Source organism: Apodemus sylvaticus, chromosome 9, assembly GCF_947179515.1.
Source record: "Apodemus sylvaticus chromosome 9, mApoSyl1.1, whole genome shotgun sequence".
Lineage (NCBI taxonomy): Eukaryota > Metazoa > Chordata > Mammalia > Rodentia > Muridae > Apodemus > Apodemus sylvaticus.
This window is the reverse complement of record NC_067480.1, coordinates 105,676,037-105,695,265: the sequence shown is the minus strand read 5'-3', so window position 1 is coordinate 105,695,265 and position 19,229 is coordinate 105,676,037. Positions and strand designations below refer to the sequence as shown.

Sequence of the window (19,229 nt, the reverse complement as noted above, 5' to 3'; positions counted from 1 at the left end):
GTGGCTTTGTTGGAGGAGGTGTGGCTTTGTTGGAGGAGGTGTGGCTTTGTTGGAGGAGGTGTGTCTCTGTGGATGCTGGCTTTGAGGTCTCACATACTCAAGCTAGGCCTAGTGGGGGAGTCTCCTTCTGCCACCCGTAGTTAAGATGTAGAGCTCTCAGCTCCTTCTCCAGCACCGTGTCCGCCTATGTGCCACCATGTTTCTAACCATGATGATAATGAACTAAACCTCTCAAAAATTATAAGCCAGCCCCAACCAGAGTTGCTGTGGTCATGGTGTCTCTTCACAGCAGTAGAAACCCTAATTAAGACATCACCCCACCCCACCTTGTAGAGCTGGGGATTGGAATCAGGGCCTGGTAAAGAATCGGCAAGTGCTAAGTCTGTACCTTGAGCCTTTGGAATATTGTCTTCCTTTACATATCAAAACCAATGCTAAATGGATCATTCACGAGCTAAACAGTAAATGAGCACTGGGGGCAGTTTATGAGGTTGGACTTGGTGGTGATTTCTTACAAAGACAAAGGAGACAAACTGGATTTCATTGCAATTAAAAACTTTTATAAGTCTAAGTCATCCACAGAGGGAAAAAGACAACCCGTGCTGAGTAGAAGAAAAGATTTGCAGATGTTGTATTTGGTAATAGATAGATATCCAGGTATCCATCATATATAAAGAACTCTTATGACTTAATAAAACATCAAGCCATTGAAAAATGGTAAAGAAGTTGAATAGACATTTCTCCAAACATATATAAATGGCAAAGAGTGCTCACCAGAAGTGCGCATAAGAGGACTGCTAACCCAAAGACTGGCAAGATGGCCCAGTGGGTAAAGCTCATGACACACACACAAGAAGATCCAGTTTCAATCTCCAAAGAAAAGTAGGGCATGGTGCTTCATGCCAGGGACCCCAGCGCTGGGCATGCGGCAGAGATGGGAGGATCTCTGTGGCTTGCTGGTCAGATGGTCCATCCAATGGGTGAGGAATCCTGCCTCAAAAACATACGGAGGAGGCTGGGTGTGGTGGCACACCACTTTAATCCCAGTACTTAGGAGTGGAAGCAGGAAGATCCCTGTGAGTTGGAGGGCAGCCTGGTCTCCATAGCAGGTTCCAGGCTAGCCCAGGGATACATAGTGATACCCTGTCTCAAAGAGGTAAAAGCAAACAATAGCAAAACTAAACAAATAAAAATGTGGAGAGCAATGCAAGGAGATACCAGACATCAGCCTTCACAATTGCGCACACGAGTGCACAGACATGTACTCAAAACCACAGTTAGGCACCACTTCATAGGCATCAGTATGGCGGCTATTAAAAACCAATCGACCAAGTGTTAGTGGTACAGAGCCGTCATCCCCTGTACTTGGAGGCTAAGGCAGAGGATTGCTTGAGCCCAGAGTCCGAGGCTACACTGTGCTATGCTCGGAAGCAGTAGTAACGGAGGTGGGATTGGGCTATGAGCAACTATTGTGTTCTAGCTTGGGCAAGGGGAACCATTAGCTCAAAACAAAGCAACCAGAAAATAAAAGCCGGGGGCAAGTAAGACGAGAAATTAGGTCCCTGCACATTCCTGTAGGGAAGACAACGAAGACCTATGGACAAACAGATTTACCACATGATCCTAGAATTCTCCTTTTGGCTGCATACCACCAAAGAACTGAAGGCAGAGAGGCTCGAGGAGACGTCTGCAGACCCATGTGGACAACAGCATCATTCCCAAGAGAGAAAAACAGCCAAATAAATATTGACGGACGGACGGAGAAACCAGCAAGATGAGGAAGCGCTTATGCACATCGGGGTACTGTTCGGCCTTAAACGAGGGACTTTGGGGCCTGGGGGACAGCTTGCAAACATGAAGACTGAAGTTCGGTCCCCAGCGACCACACCTAAAGCCGGGCAGGTGGCAGTGTGTCTCCAGTTGTGTGGCTCAGGAGGCAGACACGGGGGACCCCTGGGATAAGCCGGCTGGGTGGATTAGCCAAATCAGCAGGCTTGGGGTTCAGTGAGGGATTCTGCCTCAGGCCATGAAGTGGAGGGATATTGTCAGCCTCCGGCCTACACACGAGTGTGTGTGCACACCTGCACATTCAAACGTATGAGAATATGCATGAACGCATACACATGCAAAGCCAGTCACCAAAATACAAATGTCATATAGTCCCACTTATATAAGGTATCCAGAGGAGGCAGGTTCCTAGAGAGTTAAGGTTTGAAGAAGATGAGGTTTCTGTTTGGGAAGTTGAAGATGTTCTGGAGGAGGACAGTGCGTACACACAAAGGTACTTAAGGCCAAGTGGTTGACACACATAGATTGTGCAAACAGCTCCAAACCAGGTATTCCCAGAGACAAGTGGCCACAGCCAACCCTGGGCAGCACAGGAAAGGAAGCACCCTTTTCCAGCAGCTGCTACCCCAGGGGACCTCAGCGACCAGGGCACACATGGGACCTGTCTGGTCTGTGCTAGCTCCCCACCCCCATTCTCTGACATAGGTTAGGTGGAGCAAAGTTGGAGACCCCAAGCAGAGGCTGCACACGATGGTCATGTGTATATACTACCTGCACGCTTCCATTAGTTTGTTCCTGCAGGCCACTCCCCAGTGAGAAAGAAGGGCAACTGAGTCCCTGTGACTCTCCACCCAGGGTCCCATTGGTAATGGCTCAGTGCCATGGTAACACCTGGAAAGGAGAGGCTGGCTGGCACAGGTGAAAGGCACTCTAAGATGGTCAGCCACACCCTGTTCCCCAGGTGCACGCCCCAGGTGTCTGTGCTAAGAGTTGCCTTCCAATGGTCCCACTAGTAGGAGCCAGAGGTGGGACTTTAGGCCTGTCCTCTGGGCTGTTAGAACAGAGGTGCAGTATTTTCTTCATGCTGTTCCAGTTGCTGGTTCCTGCCCTTCCTCACTGGCTGTGAGGCTAGCACTCACAGTTCACCTAAGACACAAGGTTTGTTATCCTCCTGAATGAGTCCGTCTCTCCCAGGAAGAAAGGGAGCTGTTGGTTCACATCATCTTACACCAGCCAAGCTTTCAGATGCAGACACCAGCAACAGTCTCTGTATGGTCTGGGGACCCACCCTCTGCAGTGACAGGTCAGCCCCTGAAACATATCTACCCACATCCTGGCCGTCCAGAGGGCTCTTCTGAAGGGCCAGGCTGCAGAAACTGCCCAGCCACCAAGTGGAAAATTGTTCAGCAGGCACGGATGGGAAGGAATTCCAAGCAAGGGGAAAGGTCTGAGTGCCAAGTGCTTGTAAGGAGACCCGGGATTCTCACTCTGGAATCCGAGTGATGGCTGGCTGCAGCGCACCAGCTGACTGGGTGCCCTGTGCGCAGGCATTCTGCTCACACAGGTGTTTGGGTGAGGGTGGATGTTGAGAGCAGGCCTTCTGTCCTGCTGACCTCTTGCTTTACCCCAGGAGTCTCCCAAGGTCTTGTGCTGGGCACTTACGTGCAGGTGAGACTTGTGGCTCAGCTGCTGCAGCCCAGTCCCCAGCAGGACCCTCAGGGAATCCCTGATGTGTCCTCCAGGCTTGGCAAGTCTGTTTCTACACTCATGGGAGCAACAGAATGAGGCAGCCAAGCGTTCTCTGGGACCTCGTGGGTCTGAAAAGTGTGGGTCTTGGCTGGATCTGAAAGCCAAAAGGCGAGTACCCATGCCCCAGGTTTAATCACCCCGCCAGCAGGAGCCAGAGGTAAGACACGCATGTGTGCACATGTACACACACACACATGCACACGCCTGCACACACACAATGGGGCGGGGTGGGGTGGGGGAGACAGACAGACAGACAGACAGCAGCTAGAAGATCCTTCTGCTATGCCTTAAAGTCATAGGAAAGGAAGTCATATGCCAAAGGAAGTAGCCACCATTGTACACAGAAGGGTTGGGTGCGGACCCTGAATACTGGGGCTCCAGCCAGGCCCATGTTCTATGTTAGAATTCTTCTGTCAAGGGCCTCTCTATGCACGGCAAAAGAGGATACTTGCTCCTGGGACTTGTCACTCAGTGGTCAGCTGTTTTGCTTCATGACCCGAGGTCGCAGATGTTGACAGGGGGTTAAGGGTGCTGCTGGTGGCCAGGCAGAGAGCTAGGTCTGTTCAGTCAAGACTGGAAAAATACATGACCTGTGATTACTTCCTCACTGAACCTTCAGCTGAGAAGGCCTGTGCCCACAACACCCTCCTCTCCAGTCCCTCTGTGGCCCCTCAGGAATGCACGGTAACTTCCTAGGGGTCTAAGTCCCTTCCTAGTTCAAGAAAGGCACCACAGAGGTGTCTGCTGACCAAGTGGACGCTGTCCACAGAATGTACTACTAACATATCACTTAAACAACACATCCTGCCTCCTAGGCTCACAGACCACCTCATACAGTGGGTTCAGCTTGTTCTTTAGGGACATCAAGTAGGCTCTTGGAAATACCGGCCATTTTGATGGGCTACCTGACACTGCATCTGGCCTTGGGCACTGTGTCAAAGTATACTACGATGACCAATATTAGGTGTCACCTGCCTGCCCTAAGGACTACCAGAAGGCTGGCTCTGGAATCTGTGGACCAAGTAAGGTTGTCTCCCTGAGTGTGGTAGGTATCACATGACCAGCCAAGGGGTCTGCACATAAGGAAATGGCACAGCGGGGGTGGGCATGTGTTCTCCAGTATCCAGGAGGTGCCCTCCTCCTGCCGCTGGGCATTATCACTTCAGGTTATCAGTGGCTGCCAGGTTCAGAGGCCTTGGACTGAGCCATGGTTTCCCCAGATTTCTAGCCCTGAAATAATGCAGCTTCCATGGTCACGTGAGTGAATTCCCACAAGTCCACTCTCATCAGCCCCCCCACCTATATCCTATGGATTCTGTTTCTCTGGAGAACTAGTGCAGTCACTCTTTGGGGACACTGCTGGCCATGCTCACCACCCCAAAGTGCACCCAGTCTTCTAAGAACATGATCTTTTCTTGCATTCGATGGAAGAGGGCCCTGAGGGCAGAGTCCACTGCTGTTCCAGGAGCAGGTGCTTCATCAATTTGGGGTAAGTAAAACAACAACAACAACAACAACAACAACAACAACAACAACAACAACAACAAGTAAGCATCTACCACAGACCATAAAAATATAGCATCCCCCAGAGGCAGCCTTGGAAACAGATGTTAACATGGGCCTCTGGAAAGACCCTGGGCTAGCACATCTTCTGATGACCAGCTTGGGACCATGATGAGTCCCTCAACTCTGAGTGGTTTTCCGGCTTGCAGCTGGGATATGAATCTCAGAGGGCCACAGTGAGGATGGCTGTGTCCCAGCTAAGCTCTTGCGGCACAGATGATAGCAGCTGCACACAGATGTCAAGCACTGTTAGAGGACCAACCCCAAACCGTAGGAGCTCAGCATCTATCTCCTCACGGAGGGCCACTGGCTTCCTGTCTTACTATAAAGTACACACTGTGCAGGACATCATCACCCCGTGCTCTGTGGTAACCCCTCCTATGGCCAACTGGCAAAATTCCTGTGATATGTCGCAAGGACAGGGTCACCCAGTCTCTCCCACCTGTCTATTACACACACACTACTAAGTCAAGACCACACACGGTCCCATCTTGACCAGCAAAAGACATGAGGGAATGGGACAGGGACAGGGACAGGGACATGGACAGGGACTGGCAATAGCAAGGCTGAAGCCGGGGAGATTACAAATAGCAAGGCTGAAGCCGGGGAGATTACAGAGGAGGGAGAGTGGGTGACAGTACCTGGAGGGGCCTGCTCAGCTAAATGGTCAGCTCAGGTTCAAATCCCTCAAGCCTACAATTTCTTCTGTGGGAGCCTGCGCCATGGGGAGATCACCATGGTGCTTATTGTAGATAAAAAGATGTCAGAGAGGATGCTGCAATGTGTGTGTGTGTGTCGGGGGTTCCTCAGCCTTGGGTGCAGGGCATCTCCACATCTGTGAGCAAAGCGAGGAACCCATAAGGAGAAGAGGGGGCCTGGCCCGTGATGCAGACTGAGCCAGAGAAGGATAGCCGTGATGGCTGTCTCAACTGTTAACTCGATTGCATCTGGAATCTACTAGGAGACACATCTGAGTAGATCTAGAAAGGCGTTTCCAGAAACTGAGGGAAGAAGATTATCTTTCATCTTCCAGGGATGGCTTAGATGTTGAGAGGCCAGAGGGAAAGCCTGGATGTCTGCTGGCCTGCCATCACTCCTTGGTCACGCGTACCTGTACCTGGTGGGGCAGCGATTCTTCACTGACGTCAGAGCACAGCCTGGTTTGCCTCCAGCACAGCCTGCAGACCAGGGATGCTCTGGGAATCCTCTAGCCTTCAGAGGCATCCACCTCTTGGACTCAGCAGCAACTGGGCTTCTGGGTTCTCAGTCTCTCCAGCATGCTCACGATCTGATGTCAGCAACTGCCCAGACATTCTAATAAATGTCCTCTCCACTCTGCGCACCCCCCCTCCAGTTCTGCAACTCTAAAAACCCTGCTTAACATGACAATCTCAGGCTTCCGGAGATGTGCTCTGGACCCAAGGCTGATGGCCTGCTATGCATGTCATATATGACTGTCAGGACTGACTTCACTTGGGTGGGTCCCTTTCTGAGACAGCTCCCCAACAGTTGGGTGTCTGAGACGTGCTTCTGCTTAAAATGCCCTACTGGCCCCATTCCTACCTTCTACCCATGTGACTAAAACTGGCTGCTCCCCTACAGAAGCTGCATTTTCGGCTGGGCGTGTTGCCAGCCCAGTTTCCAGGAAAGTGAAGGCATAAACCTGTCCTCACAGGACTCAACTTCCTGATGGCTATAAACAGCATGGCAGGGAAGCGGGGGAACCTTCCCAGAGTTCAGGAGCTGGTCTGGCAAACGTGCCTGCACTCACAGGAGCAAAGCAACCCACACCTACCCACTCGCCTGCCCAAAGAACAGAGGGGGCAGGGGAGCTGCAACCCACTCTCCCTGCGGCCCATTCTCTCCCATCTCTGCCTGGGCAGAGCTTTCTTTCCACCAGACACCACTAGATTCAGACTGCCAAGGTGACTCAGCGGGTAAGCCTTCCACAGAGCCTGACGACCTGAGTTTGCTTCCCACATGGTGGAAAGAGGGAATCATTTCCGATAGCTGCCCTTTGACCTCCACATGTGGCACCTAATTAGATTAAAAAATCAGAGGCTAGGGAGAGCTCAGGAATGAAGGCCCTCGGCTGCTCTTGGAGAGGACCTGGTTTCATTCTCAGTACCCACAATGGGTGCTTCATAACCACCTGTATGGAACTCCAGATCCAGGCCTTCCTCTGGGGTCTGGCCTTCAAACCCACCCACACATATCTGGCACACACAGAGAGAAACACACACATCATATGCATAAATAAAACATAAAGGATAAATTTTTAAAATTATATTTTAAAAGGCCTCTAGATAACTAGGGAGACTATCTGCTCACTCCATCGCTGACTTTGATCTCTGGGGAGTCTCGATGTCACACCTAATGAGCTGGGGCAGCCATTCATTTAGCTAGACTCTTTGGGAACCTGGTAGTCAGTCAGGAACCTCCATCCAGGCCCTCTGCCCTATCCCAGGCCTCTGACAACCTTGCCATGACTGGCCACATGTGTCCCTACCACAGACAAACAGTATGGTAAGTCTGAGACCCTGGCAGGAGCCACTCCTAGGTCCTCTGGTAGTGGGGCCACCTTGCTGTCTGTCACTGTGGAGGGGGAGGGGATATAGGGGACTTTGGAGCCATAAGCTTGTGGCTCTGACATAGGTGACCTTATGTGGCAACCGATTTAGGCTCTGTTCCTCAGTTTACTGTCTGCAGAACCCTAGTGGTGAGGGTTGGAGAAGTAAGTCTGGTACCGAGTGAGGGTGTGTTGTGGGGTCACAGTGACCGTCCATCTGGGCAAAGCCTCTCTGCCTTGCTTCCTCTACAGTGTCCCTCTTTGGTGCCTTCCCCAGGTTCCCCCATTTCCAGTAGTGCTTGTGACAAAGTTTTCCCTGAGGTCTAGGATTCAGGAAGGCTCATACCCTACCCCCCAATTTCCCTGCTTGAAAGGACAGCCATCTCACCTGTCACCATGGTGATGTCAACACCAAAACTCAGAGCCTCCAGTCTCTGTTTCCCAAGGACACCAAAGCTCCAGAGAGGTAAATATTTACATGGGAGTTTTAGTGCTGACTTGGAGGGAGATGTTCTCCTTTGCTGCCCAGGAGCTAGAAGCAACTGTCTACATTTGTCCCCTGGGTTCTGCAAGGCCCAGTGTGTTCCAATTTTTAGTCAGAAAGGGACTCAGGGGTCACTTTGGCAGGATCTCTTGTCCCAGGCTTGCGGAGTGAGGCATCAGAGGCTGGGACTCAGTGTGTGTAGGCATCCCACCGTAAGCTCCTCTTCTGGGAGGGCTATGCCGGGAGCTCTGTGCATAAAGCAGCATCATGCAGGGGCCAGTCCTGGGTGTGGCTGTAGCAGATGGTGCTACCTATGGATGGGGAGGGGAGCAGGGCCAGGTACCAAATGCAGACAAGCAGGGTCCTAGTCAGGGTGTGGTCATATGGATGGGACTTTTACCTTCCCTTGCATAGAGATGGAACCTGGGTTTTCCCAGCAGCAGCCCCAGGCTCTAGTTTTAGCTGTAAGGCCCTTCCTTCCAAGTCAGTCTTTCAGAGACCCTGGTAAATGGGGCCTGCAGCAGGACATCCTGTTGGCTTACTTGGCCTTTCTGGGCTCGGCTTGTGTATCTGGGTCCTGCTGAATCCCTTCGAAGGCACTCTTGCAGTATACACATTACTGGGAAAAGAGTAATAAGATTGCCATCGGTCCACACCCTGGGCTATCTAGGCCTATGACTGAGATTGCCTCCAGCAGCAAGGTACCTTCAACAGGACGGATAGAGCTGGCTTAACCTCTAGCTGCTTCAGGTACCTATGCCAGGCACACACCTACAGCCACACTAAAGGTGGCTGGGTGGATCACCTTTGGCCCTAAGTCATACAGAGGATTCTACCAGCCAACAAGAAGATAAATGACCCCACAGAGGAAAACCAAGGCCAAAGGCACAAACAAGTCATGGGCAGAGAACGCCTCTGCAGTTGACACATGAGCCCCAAAGCCACTCACACTTATCTCATAGCAGATAAAGTACACTCCTCTTCTGCAGGGCCTGTCCTGGGCTGAGAATGGGAAACTCTGACTTACTGAATGAGGTCTATAGGACCACGAACAGGTGCGGTTTTAATAAGCTGCACTGTGGCAGGCAATGTGAATGAAGCTCGCTCCAGGCTGCTTACAGAACAAAGCCGAGAAAACAGGAGCTGCGTCTAGACAGCCATGGGGCTGAACTTGGTGGGAGGTGGCTGCATTAAATATGCGCGTCATGGAGCAGCAAGGATGCATCTCAGAGACCGGCTGAGCTCAGACCGCAGGTTGCAGGAAGCTGAGTACAAACGGATACAGGTCCTAGAAAGTTTGCAACATTGAGACAGCTTATTGTATGAGTTAAGAGAGTTGCAGTGGAGGTGCTAAGGTAGTAAAAAGAAGATAGGAGAATCAGGCAATCGCAGACAATAGGCTGGGACAGATGCGGAAAGGCTCTAACTTAGGTATACACAATGAGGGAGCAGTACCTTCTTCCCCCTCCCCCCCAATACACTCCACTGTACCCTTGTACCCTTGTACACCATGGGGGTGATTCCAGCCTGGGCTTGACCCAATTCCAAGGAGCATGTCCCATAGCAAGTTCGCCCTTCCTATCCCACGCCCCTCGGTTCCTGTAGGTCTATTAGGCATCTGCGGAGGAGATCCTATATGCCTGTCTCCACAGTTGAGCTGGGGATGTAGCTCAGGTGACAGAGTACTTGTCTAGCACACACAGAGGCCTGGGTTCAATCCCACCGCTGAAAATGCCATGCATGGCAGTGTAGGTCTCTAATCTCAGTATTCAGAGGGCACACCAGTTCAAGATCCTCCTCCGCTCCATTTGGGAGGTCAGGGACAACTTGGAATACTCTCGAGACCCTGCCCAGGCTTTAACTGCTGGCTTCAGAGCTCACCAGTTAGTTCCTGGACTAAGGTGGAGAACTGGTTCTGGGAGTCCCCTTCTCTGTTCCCAGAAGAGGCAAGATTCATTATAACCCCTTGAAGAGACAGGACCATGGCGGAACTGAGTGTGGAGGTCCTCGTCTGTACCCCTGGGGCAGGCACAGTCAAGGTGACCGTTTAAAGAAGGGGAGATATCTCTACAGATGTTCCAAAGCCCATGAAAGGCAGAGTTGGACCTCCTTTGAGCCCCTCACCGACTTGCTCTAGCCTCAGCATGGCCCTCGAGATGCCTGCCAGTCCCAGCTCCTGCTCTCCTCTCTCTCCCCAGCTGGCTTTCGTGCTGTGCTGTTGGGCAGCCACTGTACTTGCTGTCCTTACCTGCCCCACAGGACTGAATAGAGCTTATCACCCGATCCCCCGCTGGGGCTCTCACCATTTCATGAGGGAGGAAGGGAAACAGAAAATGAGGCTTGAGCGGTCCAGTCAGGGAGCAGCCAGGCTGGAGGCCACACTGCTCTGATGCCAGATGCAGGCATGGCAGGGTCCCTGTGGCAAGCACAGTCTCTGGAGAGTGGCCCGGCTGACTGGCCGAGAACCTGATGCTGGAGCAGCCTGACTATGAGAGGGAAGGGACTCGCTCCGCTCATGACCAGGGGTGTAGATGACTTTGGCTACTGACCTCTGTGCTCTACAGTTCTGTAAGCCATTAATTCCCAGTCTAATCCGTCCACTTATTATCTTTCCAGACAACTACTGATTTGTTCTGATGTCCCCGCTGCTGGGCCTTTTAACGTTCTCCATGTAAACAAACAGAGGCAGTTGCATGGCTCACGGCCTTCAAAGCTGGGCCAGATGCTGGGCTGTGGGGAATGGCTTCTCTCCAAAGCTCCATGTGTATGTGTGAGGCCCTGCTCAGCCAGGCCCACCATGGTGCCACAGACAGCCTGCTCTCCAGATGGGGAGCTGGGCCCACCCTGCCGGCAGGCTGTGGAACTCAAGGGGTTGTAACTGGCTATGACTCCCACGAGATGTGGGTACAATCTCAAGCTGGAGGCACCAAGAGGTCCCTGGTCCTTCTCTAGACCCCAGTGGTGGATGGACGTCTCGACCACAAAAATGGAGATGTGTTTACTGAGTCCCAGGGTCACTGACTCTGGTTCCAAGGCAGAAGAGGCTGGCTCAGAAGCTTTGAGGATTCAGTTTTGGAATTCCACATAACACATGCCTCTAGAACATGAACAATCAGGCAGGTTATTGTATGTTCAGGCCTCTGGTACCTAAGCCCTGTGTTGTGTGTATAGAGGATCTGAACATTCCTGGGACTTTGGTTTTGTTTCCTGTGACAAGCTGCCCAGGCCAAAGTCTGCAGCGCAGTCAATGAATGAATAACCAGGGGAAGCCAGGAATAGGGTGGCGTCTCCAAAAGGTGGGTGGCATCTCTGGCGGAGCACAAGCCAGCCATAGAGAGAGAGAAGCCTCCTTAATGTGACAAGTTTCATAGACGAACAGGTGTGGAGGCTAAGAGCTGGAAAGGGCTGCTAGGCGGGTGCGCCTCTAGCCAAGCTCCCAGCGTCCACAGGACAGGCCTGGTCTCAGAGGGGCCAGCGGTAGAGGGAAGAAGGCTTATGCAAGCCAGGTTTGCCCGGCCCCAGCTTCCCACTGAGACTGTCTCCAGTGGGAACTATCTGGAAGCTGGAGAGTTTCATCTCTCCAGAGACTCTCTCATTAGAGAGTCTCGTCCCTCCAGTCAGAGGTCAGGAATGATGACTGGCTTTTAGCTCTCTCCTGTGTGTGGAAACGTACATGCTGTTTCTGCCAAGTGACCTACCCTGTACTTGGGGACTTGGGACAATACTAAAGCAGGAAGGGGCATTTTATCTGGGACATGCAAGGCTAGGAGTTCAACAGTCAGCAAATGACAGGCCTGAGTTCTAAGGCAGACAAGACACTAACACCTGGGCTATCTCTCTCCACTTAGGCTATCTCTAGGTACCTCTCTGGCTCCTAGTCACCCCTGTCACCAGCTCTGGGCAACAGGTCTGGACCTTACCTGGTTCCAGAGGGCAAAACGCTACACATAGGAGAGGCTATTGCCCACACCACTGCCTGCTGTCACCCTGAAGCCTCTGCTGCTCAGTGTGACTTGATCTTAGTCCCCTCCCCACAACCCCTGGCCTAATACACTCTCCCTTCAACACAAAAGCAAAATGATAAAGTCTCACTTGGGAGAGAAAAAGGCAGCTGAGTTCTCCAAAAGAAAAGAAAAAGTCCTAAAAGATCAGCCATAAAAGTCATGTGACCTTGCTAACAGATCCAGAAAAGGGTGGGGGTGGGGTGGGGGTTGGGTGGGGCACCCACCCCCAGGGCACACTGTTTAGGAAGAGCCTGGGTGGGACTGTTCAAAGCTGCTTCAGTTTGTAGTCTGGCCTGAGGAACTGACTGGCCTCTGTAACTGCTCTCCAAAGCATGGTCGGTCTCTTTTCAAACCCAGCAGGTGAGTGAGGAGCCCTGGTGACAGTCCCTTCCAACCCTTTCGGTGGCTTCAGGTCTGCTCTGGAAACATCTCTCAAGTCCTTTGCATTGGGGACAACAGTGGAAGGGTGGAAAGGCTTCCGGCTTCCCTGCTCAAGTGTAGCGCGCCAAGCAGATGGAGACAGGTTGGCCATGGTCTCACAACACTGCCTCTTACCCGCCCAGCCTCCCCAGGAGACTGGTGGAGTGGGCAGCCTAGCGCTAAGGAGTCACAGGAGAACAATCCAACCTACTGCTCGTCAGCGTTCCCCTTTAAGCGCCAAGAGGACAAGGCTTGACTCCTGCCCTGCAGCAATGGGTGAAGGTGGTTTCTAATAAGCTGGATGACTCAAGTTTCAAGCACAATTGTATGTTTCTGTCTAGGTACGAAAATCCTATACCGCCCGACTCTATGGCTGCCTTTCTTACCTGGGGAGGATCACTCCCAGGAGCAGGAGGCAGGAGAGGGCTGGCTGAGGCACAGGGCTTGGGATGGACAGATCCAAACGCTGCCCGGGGCCTTCCAGGCTTAGTTTAAATGGGCCAGTGTCCACACAGCCACTCTATGGGGGCGTTGAGGACTACCTCACACTGAGTCCCACTGCTGCAATGAAATCCCCGGGACTGGGCGCTTTCCAAAGCAAAGTTGACTAAACTCAGTTTTTAGAGGTTCAAGGGCATGATGTCAGTAGCAACTCAGATGTAGTGAGGGCCTTGTGCAGAGATGACATCATGATGGGATCGAGTGCAAGAGAGGTTACATGGCTGGCAGGAAGCCACAAAGCATCCATAGAAAGGCCCAGATTCACTCTTTCAAGAACTAGCTGGGATCTCCTTATCCTTTTCCAGGAAGGTGTCCTCAAATAACCAAATCACCTAGGCTCCGCCTCTTAAAGGGCCAAACATCAAAATCATCAGATTGGGGACAGAACTGACAGCAAGCCACCAGGCCACCTGAGATCACCACCAAGAGCTCTGGACACGTGCTGCCCCACCCCCAGCACCTCAGTCTACCCTCTGACCCCTTGCTGTGCACATCCTTAAGCAGGTGGGGAGGCAACTGGGGTGACAGGACACAGCCACCTCCTGTTCCCTACAAGGCTGTGCCACTTCAAAAGTATGAGTAGGGTGGGGTTTTACACTAAAAAAAGTACTTTTTGTTCATTAAAAACAACAAAACAAACAAACAAACAAACAGATAATGTTGGGGAACCAGTAAGAAGAATGGTTCTGTAGCTAAAAGATGCCTACCATAAAACCCGAGATCTGATTGCTTGACCCCACATGATGGAAGGAGAGAACTGATTTCCAGAAGTTGATCTCTAACCTCTGACGCATGTCCAGGGCTGGCACATAGACACCTGAACATGCACATGTGCACACGTACACTCATGCACGCATACACATACATGCATGCACACACATGTGCACACAGTAAATAAGTAAAATGTAATAATAGTTCTTTCCTTCCTTTTTAAAAAGAATAAAAGTGATTTCCAAGTTGGGGGCCTACCTTTTAAAGGAAAAGAAAAAACTTTGTTATTGTTGTTTTTGACACACTCATGTAGCATGGAATTCACTATATTGCCGAGGATGACCCTGACCTTTGACCCTGCTGCTGCCAGGAAGTAGGAAATGTACCCCTCATCTGGTTTGATACACCCCACATCTGGTTTGATGCACCCCACATCTGGTCTGTACTGGGGATAGGACTCAGGGCCTCCTGAATGCTGGGCCAGCATCCTATCAACTCATCTGCATTCCTAGCCAAGAAAACTTTTTAAAACCATAATCACGGATCCTAGGGAGGAGGCGGCTGGGAAGGGTGCTATGACGCAGGGCACAGGCTAGAAAGCACGAGGCAAGGATGTCCCCAAGATTAAACTAATGTGGATGCTCTCCAGAGCTGCAAAGCGAAGTTCAGATATTCCCCTCCGAGGAATTTCTAAAGGACATCGAAGCTATGCCAAATATTTGCACACAGTAGTGTCCACTTTACACTTCCTTACAGAAGTGAAGAGAAGGCCTCCCATCCTATCACGTGGCGACTGAGAGCAGGCACAGAGAGGGTTTTCCATATGCTCAACATATGCAAAACCAGGGGAGGGGATATGGGTGGCTTCACTTCCTGCTCAGTCACAGAAAACCGTCACTACAATGGAAGGGGGCACGAGAGAGACTCAAGGTCTCTTACTATGATGCCAGACTCCTCCTCCTCTTCTTCTCTACTGGACCCTGGAGGATTCCAGACCCAGTAGGTCTGGACTGCTGGTATCACCCCAGAGTGACATCCGAACCTCCCACCCCTACCTGTTAATGATGTCACCAAACTGAGCCCATAGCCACCAACTGTGAGTTTCACTGGCTCCCTGGGGTATGCCGTGTCCGTCAGGGTTAGGGTTCTCTGACCTAGACAGTCACACTATCAGACGAGAGCTGGCCCAGGTGCCAATGGTCCTGGGTAACACTTATCCCCTGGCAGCTCCATCTGTCCAAGGCCAGCCAGCAAGCCTTCTGTCTCTCCAGACTGGCCTTGTGAGCACGCAGGCGTATGCTAGCAGATGTGAGACATCTGTAGTAGACAGAGGCCATAGAAACCTGCTCCCACACCTGTTCCCCTACCGAGGCAAGAAGCACCAAGTGGTTTATAAGTCACAAACCTAGGACGGAGTGGAGGACCAGGATGTGTGCCCAGTTCAGAGCAGCCACAGGCAGATGTGCCACGGGGAGGCTGGGAGCTAGGTACAGTCATTTGTCCAAGCTCTGCCACCAAAACCCCGAGGGCAGAGAGAAGAGGAAGAGAAGGCCCACCCTCATTTGCAAGGAGCAGGCCTGATAGGAGCACAGCTCAGCTCTTGCTAGGGATAGGGCTCAGTAGGGGAACTCAGGTGCAGCCAGGAGTTTTCAATACATAAAAGTCTCTTAGGTTAGTTGGGGGGAGGGTGAAGGAAGCTATCTAATATATCTATATCTAATATATCTATATCTACACACACACACACACACACATATACACACTACCTTAAGAAACAAATGGAGCACTGTGAAGAGGAACCCAGAGTCACCTATTGGGTGGCACGGTTAAAAGCTTTGGAACCAAGGGCCCTGGAGCTCCTCCCCCACCTAGCCCATTGTTGCCGAGTCAGCAACTTCCTGCCCCCCCCCCCCGGGGGGGGTGTCAGTAGTCCACCCCGAATTCTTCATTCCTGTCCCCTCACACCCTCTGCAGGCAGTTGAGGCCTGTGAACAGCATCTGAGGTCACCCACCTCCCTGTTCCCTTCATTCACAGCCACGAGGCCACCTGAGCCTCTGATAAACTTCTAGCCAAGGGACACTGGGGTCCTTCACTCTGGGAACCCACAGGGCTGCAAGAAGAGCACCCTGGTTACAATCTGTGGCCAATGTGGTCCACGAGGGGTAGGCTCACCCCAAAGCTCTGGCCTCTCTACAACCCTAAGAGCAGCACGCACAGGTCACCTACACCTCCTAGGCTTAGGATGCCCCTGTTTCCAGCCCCACATCCTGCAGAGAGGGCTTCCCTGGGCCTTCGGGGTGTGCCCAGCACCCACAGCCAGACTGGCGGACCAGTGGACAGCTGCTATGGCCAGACCCAGACTCCAGCACAGCGTGGCTGAACTATGGAGATGGGTCCTGCAACGGAAACATGTATATGTGCACAGCAGAGCTAATGTGGACAGGAAGCAGTTTCAAGAGCCCAGAAAGGAGACTCTGGGTCCAGATCAGGACCACTGAGACTGCGCGCTGCCAGGGGTGCGGTGCAGTGTATATATCTATCACCCAACTCTAGCATCCTTGTGTCCTGACAGTTTGGGAAATAAATCCTCAGGACTGTAAGGCAAGCAGTGCTGTGGATACAAACAGCTCCAGGCTGGTTGGACCCTAGAGAGTCCCAACCCCACCGGAGAGCCAGCACCTTCCTGCCCGGAAAGCACCACAAGGAAAAGAGTGACTTCAGTCAAGATTTGCCCGTACCCACTTCCTAGCTCATATGTAAATTCAGCCCTACAGTAAATATGGAAGAGAAACAAAGGCAGGCAAGAAGCCCTAATTCCTGGGGTGGGGTGGGGCAGGGTAGGGGCGAAGATAATCCCAGTAGGACCAGTGGCACCAACAGAAACAGAACTACAATCTCAACTTTACAAAGTGCTTTCGGAGGAGCTGGTCCTCACCCCCATCCCCCAGACAAGGAGGAGAATGAAGGGGCCTCGCTGAAGGTCCCTGGCTGAACGAGTGGCTTTGACTGTCTCAGCTAATCTGGACGGTGGGTAGATTTCTACGGGAGGCGGTCCCCAACCAGAGGCTTTTGTTCCACTTCTGTGGCTGGGGAGGCCAGGTGGTGCTGCCTTCCCTCGGTCTTCAGCCCGGGTCACACGGGCCTTTGTTCTACCTGCACACACCGGCAGACAGAGCCCACCCCTTTCCTGGCAGCCCCTCTCCTGGCTGGCAGGCACTGGAGGAACCCAGGTGCAGGGAAGAAGAGCCTCATTTCTCTAGCTCCACTTTTAATACTAGGCAGGTACGGGCTACACATACACACAGAGACACACCTGCTTTTCTGCCTCTAGAGCCGAGCCTGGACCTTTAGTCCCCGAGGTTTATCTTTCAGGCTAGCAGGCAGTGCACCGCAGGTGGGGTGGACAGAGAGCAGCGGGCGGTGTGACCCAGGAGGAAGTCTGGGCACTGCGCAGACAGGCCAGTGGTGAGGAGAGCACAGAACAGAGGGTCAAAAGAGGGATCAGAGGTCAGGAGTGGCAGACGTAAGGAAAGAGGAGATGATCGTTAGGGGCTCCAAGAGAGCAAGGAGGGCAGATCTGGTCGGGGCTTAGGGGTACCCCCCACCCCGCCGCCATCACACTCGCCCGCAGCGGGCGCTCACCTGGGCGAACGCAGACCTGCTGGGTCGCGGCGGTCTAGCACACCGGGCACACAGTTGGTGAGTTCGGTCCAGTCAGCGTGCAGCCCGCAGCTCCAGCCCGTGGAGAAGCGAGAGAAGAGCCAGGTCTCGCGGCGATTGGGCCGATAGCAGGTGCACTTCTTCTGGCCCGGGCGACAGTCGCAGGGCACCTCGAGGCGCACGTTCTGCACTAGGTGGCGGCCGAAGGTGGTGCCGCCGGTCTTCTGGATGTGCAGGAAGACGATCACGTCGTCGCCCTTCATGTCGAAGCGCAGCGAGCGCTCCAGCTCGCGCACCGGGAAGTAGTACTTTTTCTCGTAATGTGGGTCCGGCGTGGGGAAGAGATCCAGGTCGTCGGGGGGCGCGCGGCCACCGGGCGCGCCCAGACTCAGCCCCGGGCCCGCGTACTGGTAGAGGATGAGCATGAAGCACGCCGAGCCCGCCACCACCAGCACGAACTTGCTGGCGCGCTCAACCATGGTCCTGCCGCCGGCGCGCCGCCGCCGCATGTGTCACCATCGCCAGCGGCCCGGGCGCCGGGCCTGGGAGGGCGGGGGGCGCAGCTGCTCCGCCACCGCCGCCGCCACCGCCGCCCGCGCTCCGGCCCGGCCCGGCTACTCGGCGCCCAGGCTGTGCGCAGCGTCGCGGGCCCCGGGCCTCGGCGGCGCCGTGGCTGCTCCCCGCCCCGATCCCCGGCTCGGCTAGCGTACAGCCCGGCCCCCGCCACAGCGCCCCGCAGCCGCGTGCGCCCGCACCCGCCCGCAAAGCTCAGCGCCAAGAACGCTCTGCACCGCCCCGTGCGCCGCCGCGTCTCCGCAGTCCGTCGCGGCTCCGCCCCGGCCCGCCCCGCCCCCGGCCCGCCCTCGCGGCGCCTCTTGCTGTCGCCGCCCGCTCCGATCCTCCGCTCCGCCTCTGGAGCGCCCTGGGGGAGGGGCGTGGCTGGAGAGGCCCAGGCACAGGCCAGCTCTGGGCACGGGTCGCGTGTCTCTCACTCTGTCAACGCCGATCGCTATGGAAGGGACATTGGTTTCAGCTCGCAGACCTGTGGGTGGCGACTGGGTTGTCCCCTAGTCTAGGAGTGGGTGGCTCTTTTGGGCATTGGTTTAGGAGTCCGAGTTTTTTCACCTTCTCTGGTCACGGGTAGTTTGTCACCTGCACTCTCTCCCACGGGAATACGGAGGCTTTGACCTTCACACTGAAGGATCCGAAGTTCCAAGTTCCAGAGCGCTGGGAGTCGGGAGCACCATGCAGTTTGGAGCTACCAGTAAGGGTGGGGAAGGAAGAGAGGCGTTGAGGGCAAGGATCCTGCTCTTAAGTGGATATCACCAGTCCCCTGAAGGCACTGGGACAATGACACAAAGCCCTCAGTGAAGATAAGCCACAAAGTGTGCAGAGACCCGAGGACCAGCTTCATGTTGTCCCTCTCACCAGTCGCATTGTTTTGATCCTGGTCATACTCCAAAACAAAAACAAAAACAAAAACAAAAACAAAAAAAAAAACCACACACACAAAAAAATTGAACCAACATTAGAAGAAATTAAAATTCCAACCTGCCTCATTTATTTTTTAAGGTCAGCAGCAGGACCTTCAGCCTTGATTGGTGCTCTGCCTGCAGCGGAGTGCCCCCTGGGCCCCAGCTGGCAAGTAGGAGGCTCTAGTAATAGTTCTATTCAGTGTGTGGCATCTGGAAGGTCCCGCAGCCCATGTAGGACTCTATGCTCCGCTCCTAGCTATACTTAGGCGGTGGGAGCAACTGGAGGTGGGGCGTGGAATGCTCT

General features: G+C 53.4%; 1 protein-coding gene across 1 annotated transcript in view; it reads right to left on the bottom strand.

Annotated features, from left to right (window-relative positions):
* Positions 1 to 18,221, bottom strand: part of Hs6st1 (heparan sulfate 6-O-sulfotransferase 1) — a 37,833-nt gene extending 19,612 nt beyond the window's left edge. Inside the window, exon 1 of the mRNA XM_052192937.1 lies at positions 17,433 to 18,221. Within this exon, the coding sequence (XP_052048897.1) occupies positions 17,433 to 17,959 (527 nt within the window). The 5' untranslated portion in view covers positions 17,960 to 18,221. The remainder of the gene's footprint in view (positions 1 to 17,432) is intronic.
* Between the last annotated feature and the right edge of the window lie 1,008 nt (positions 18,222 to 19,229).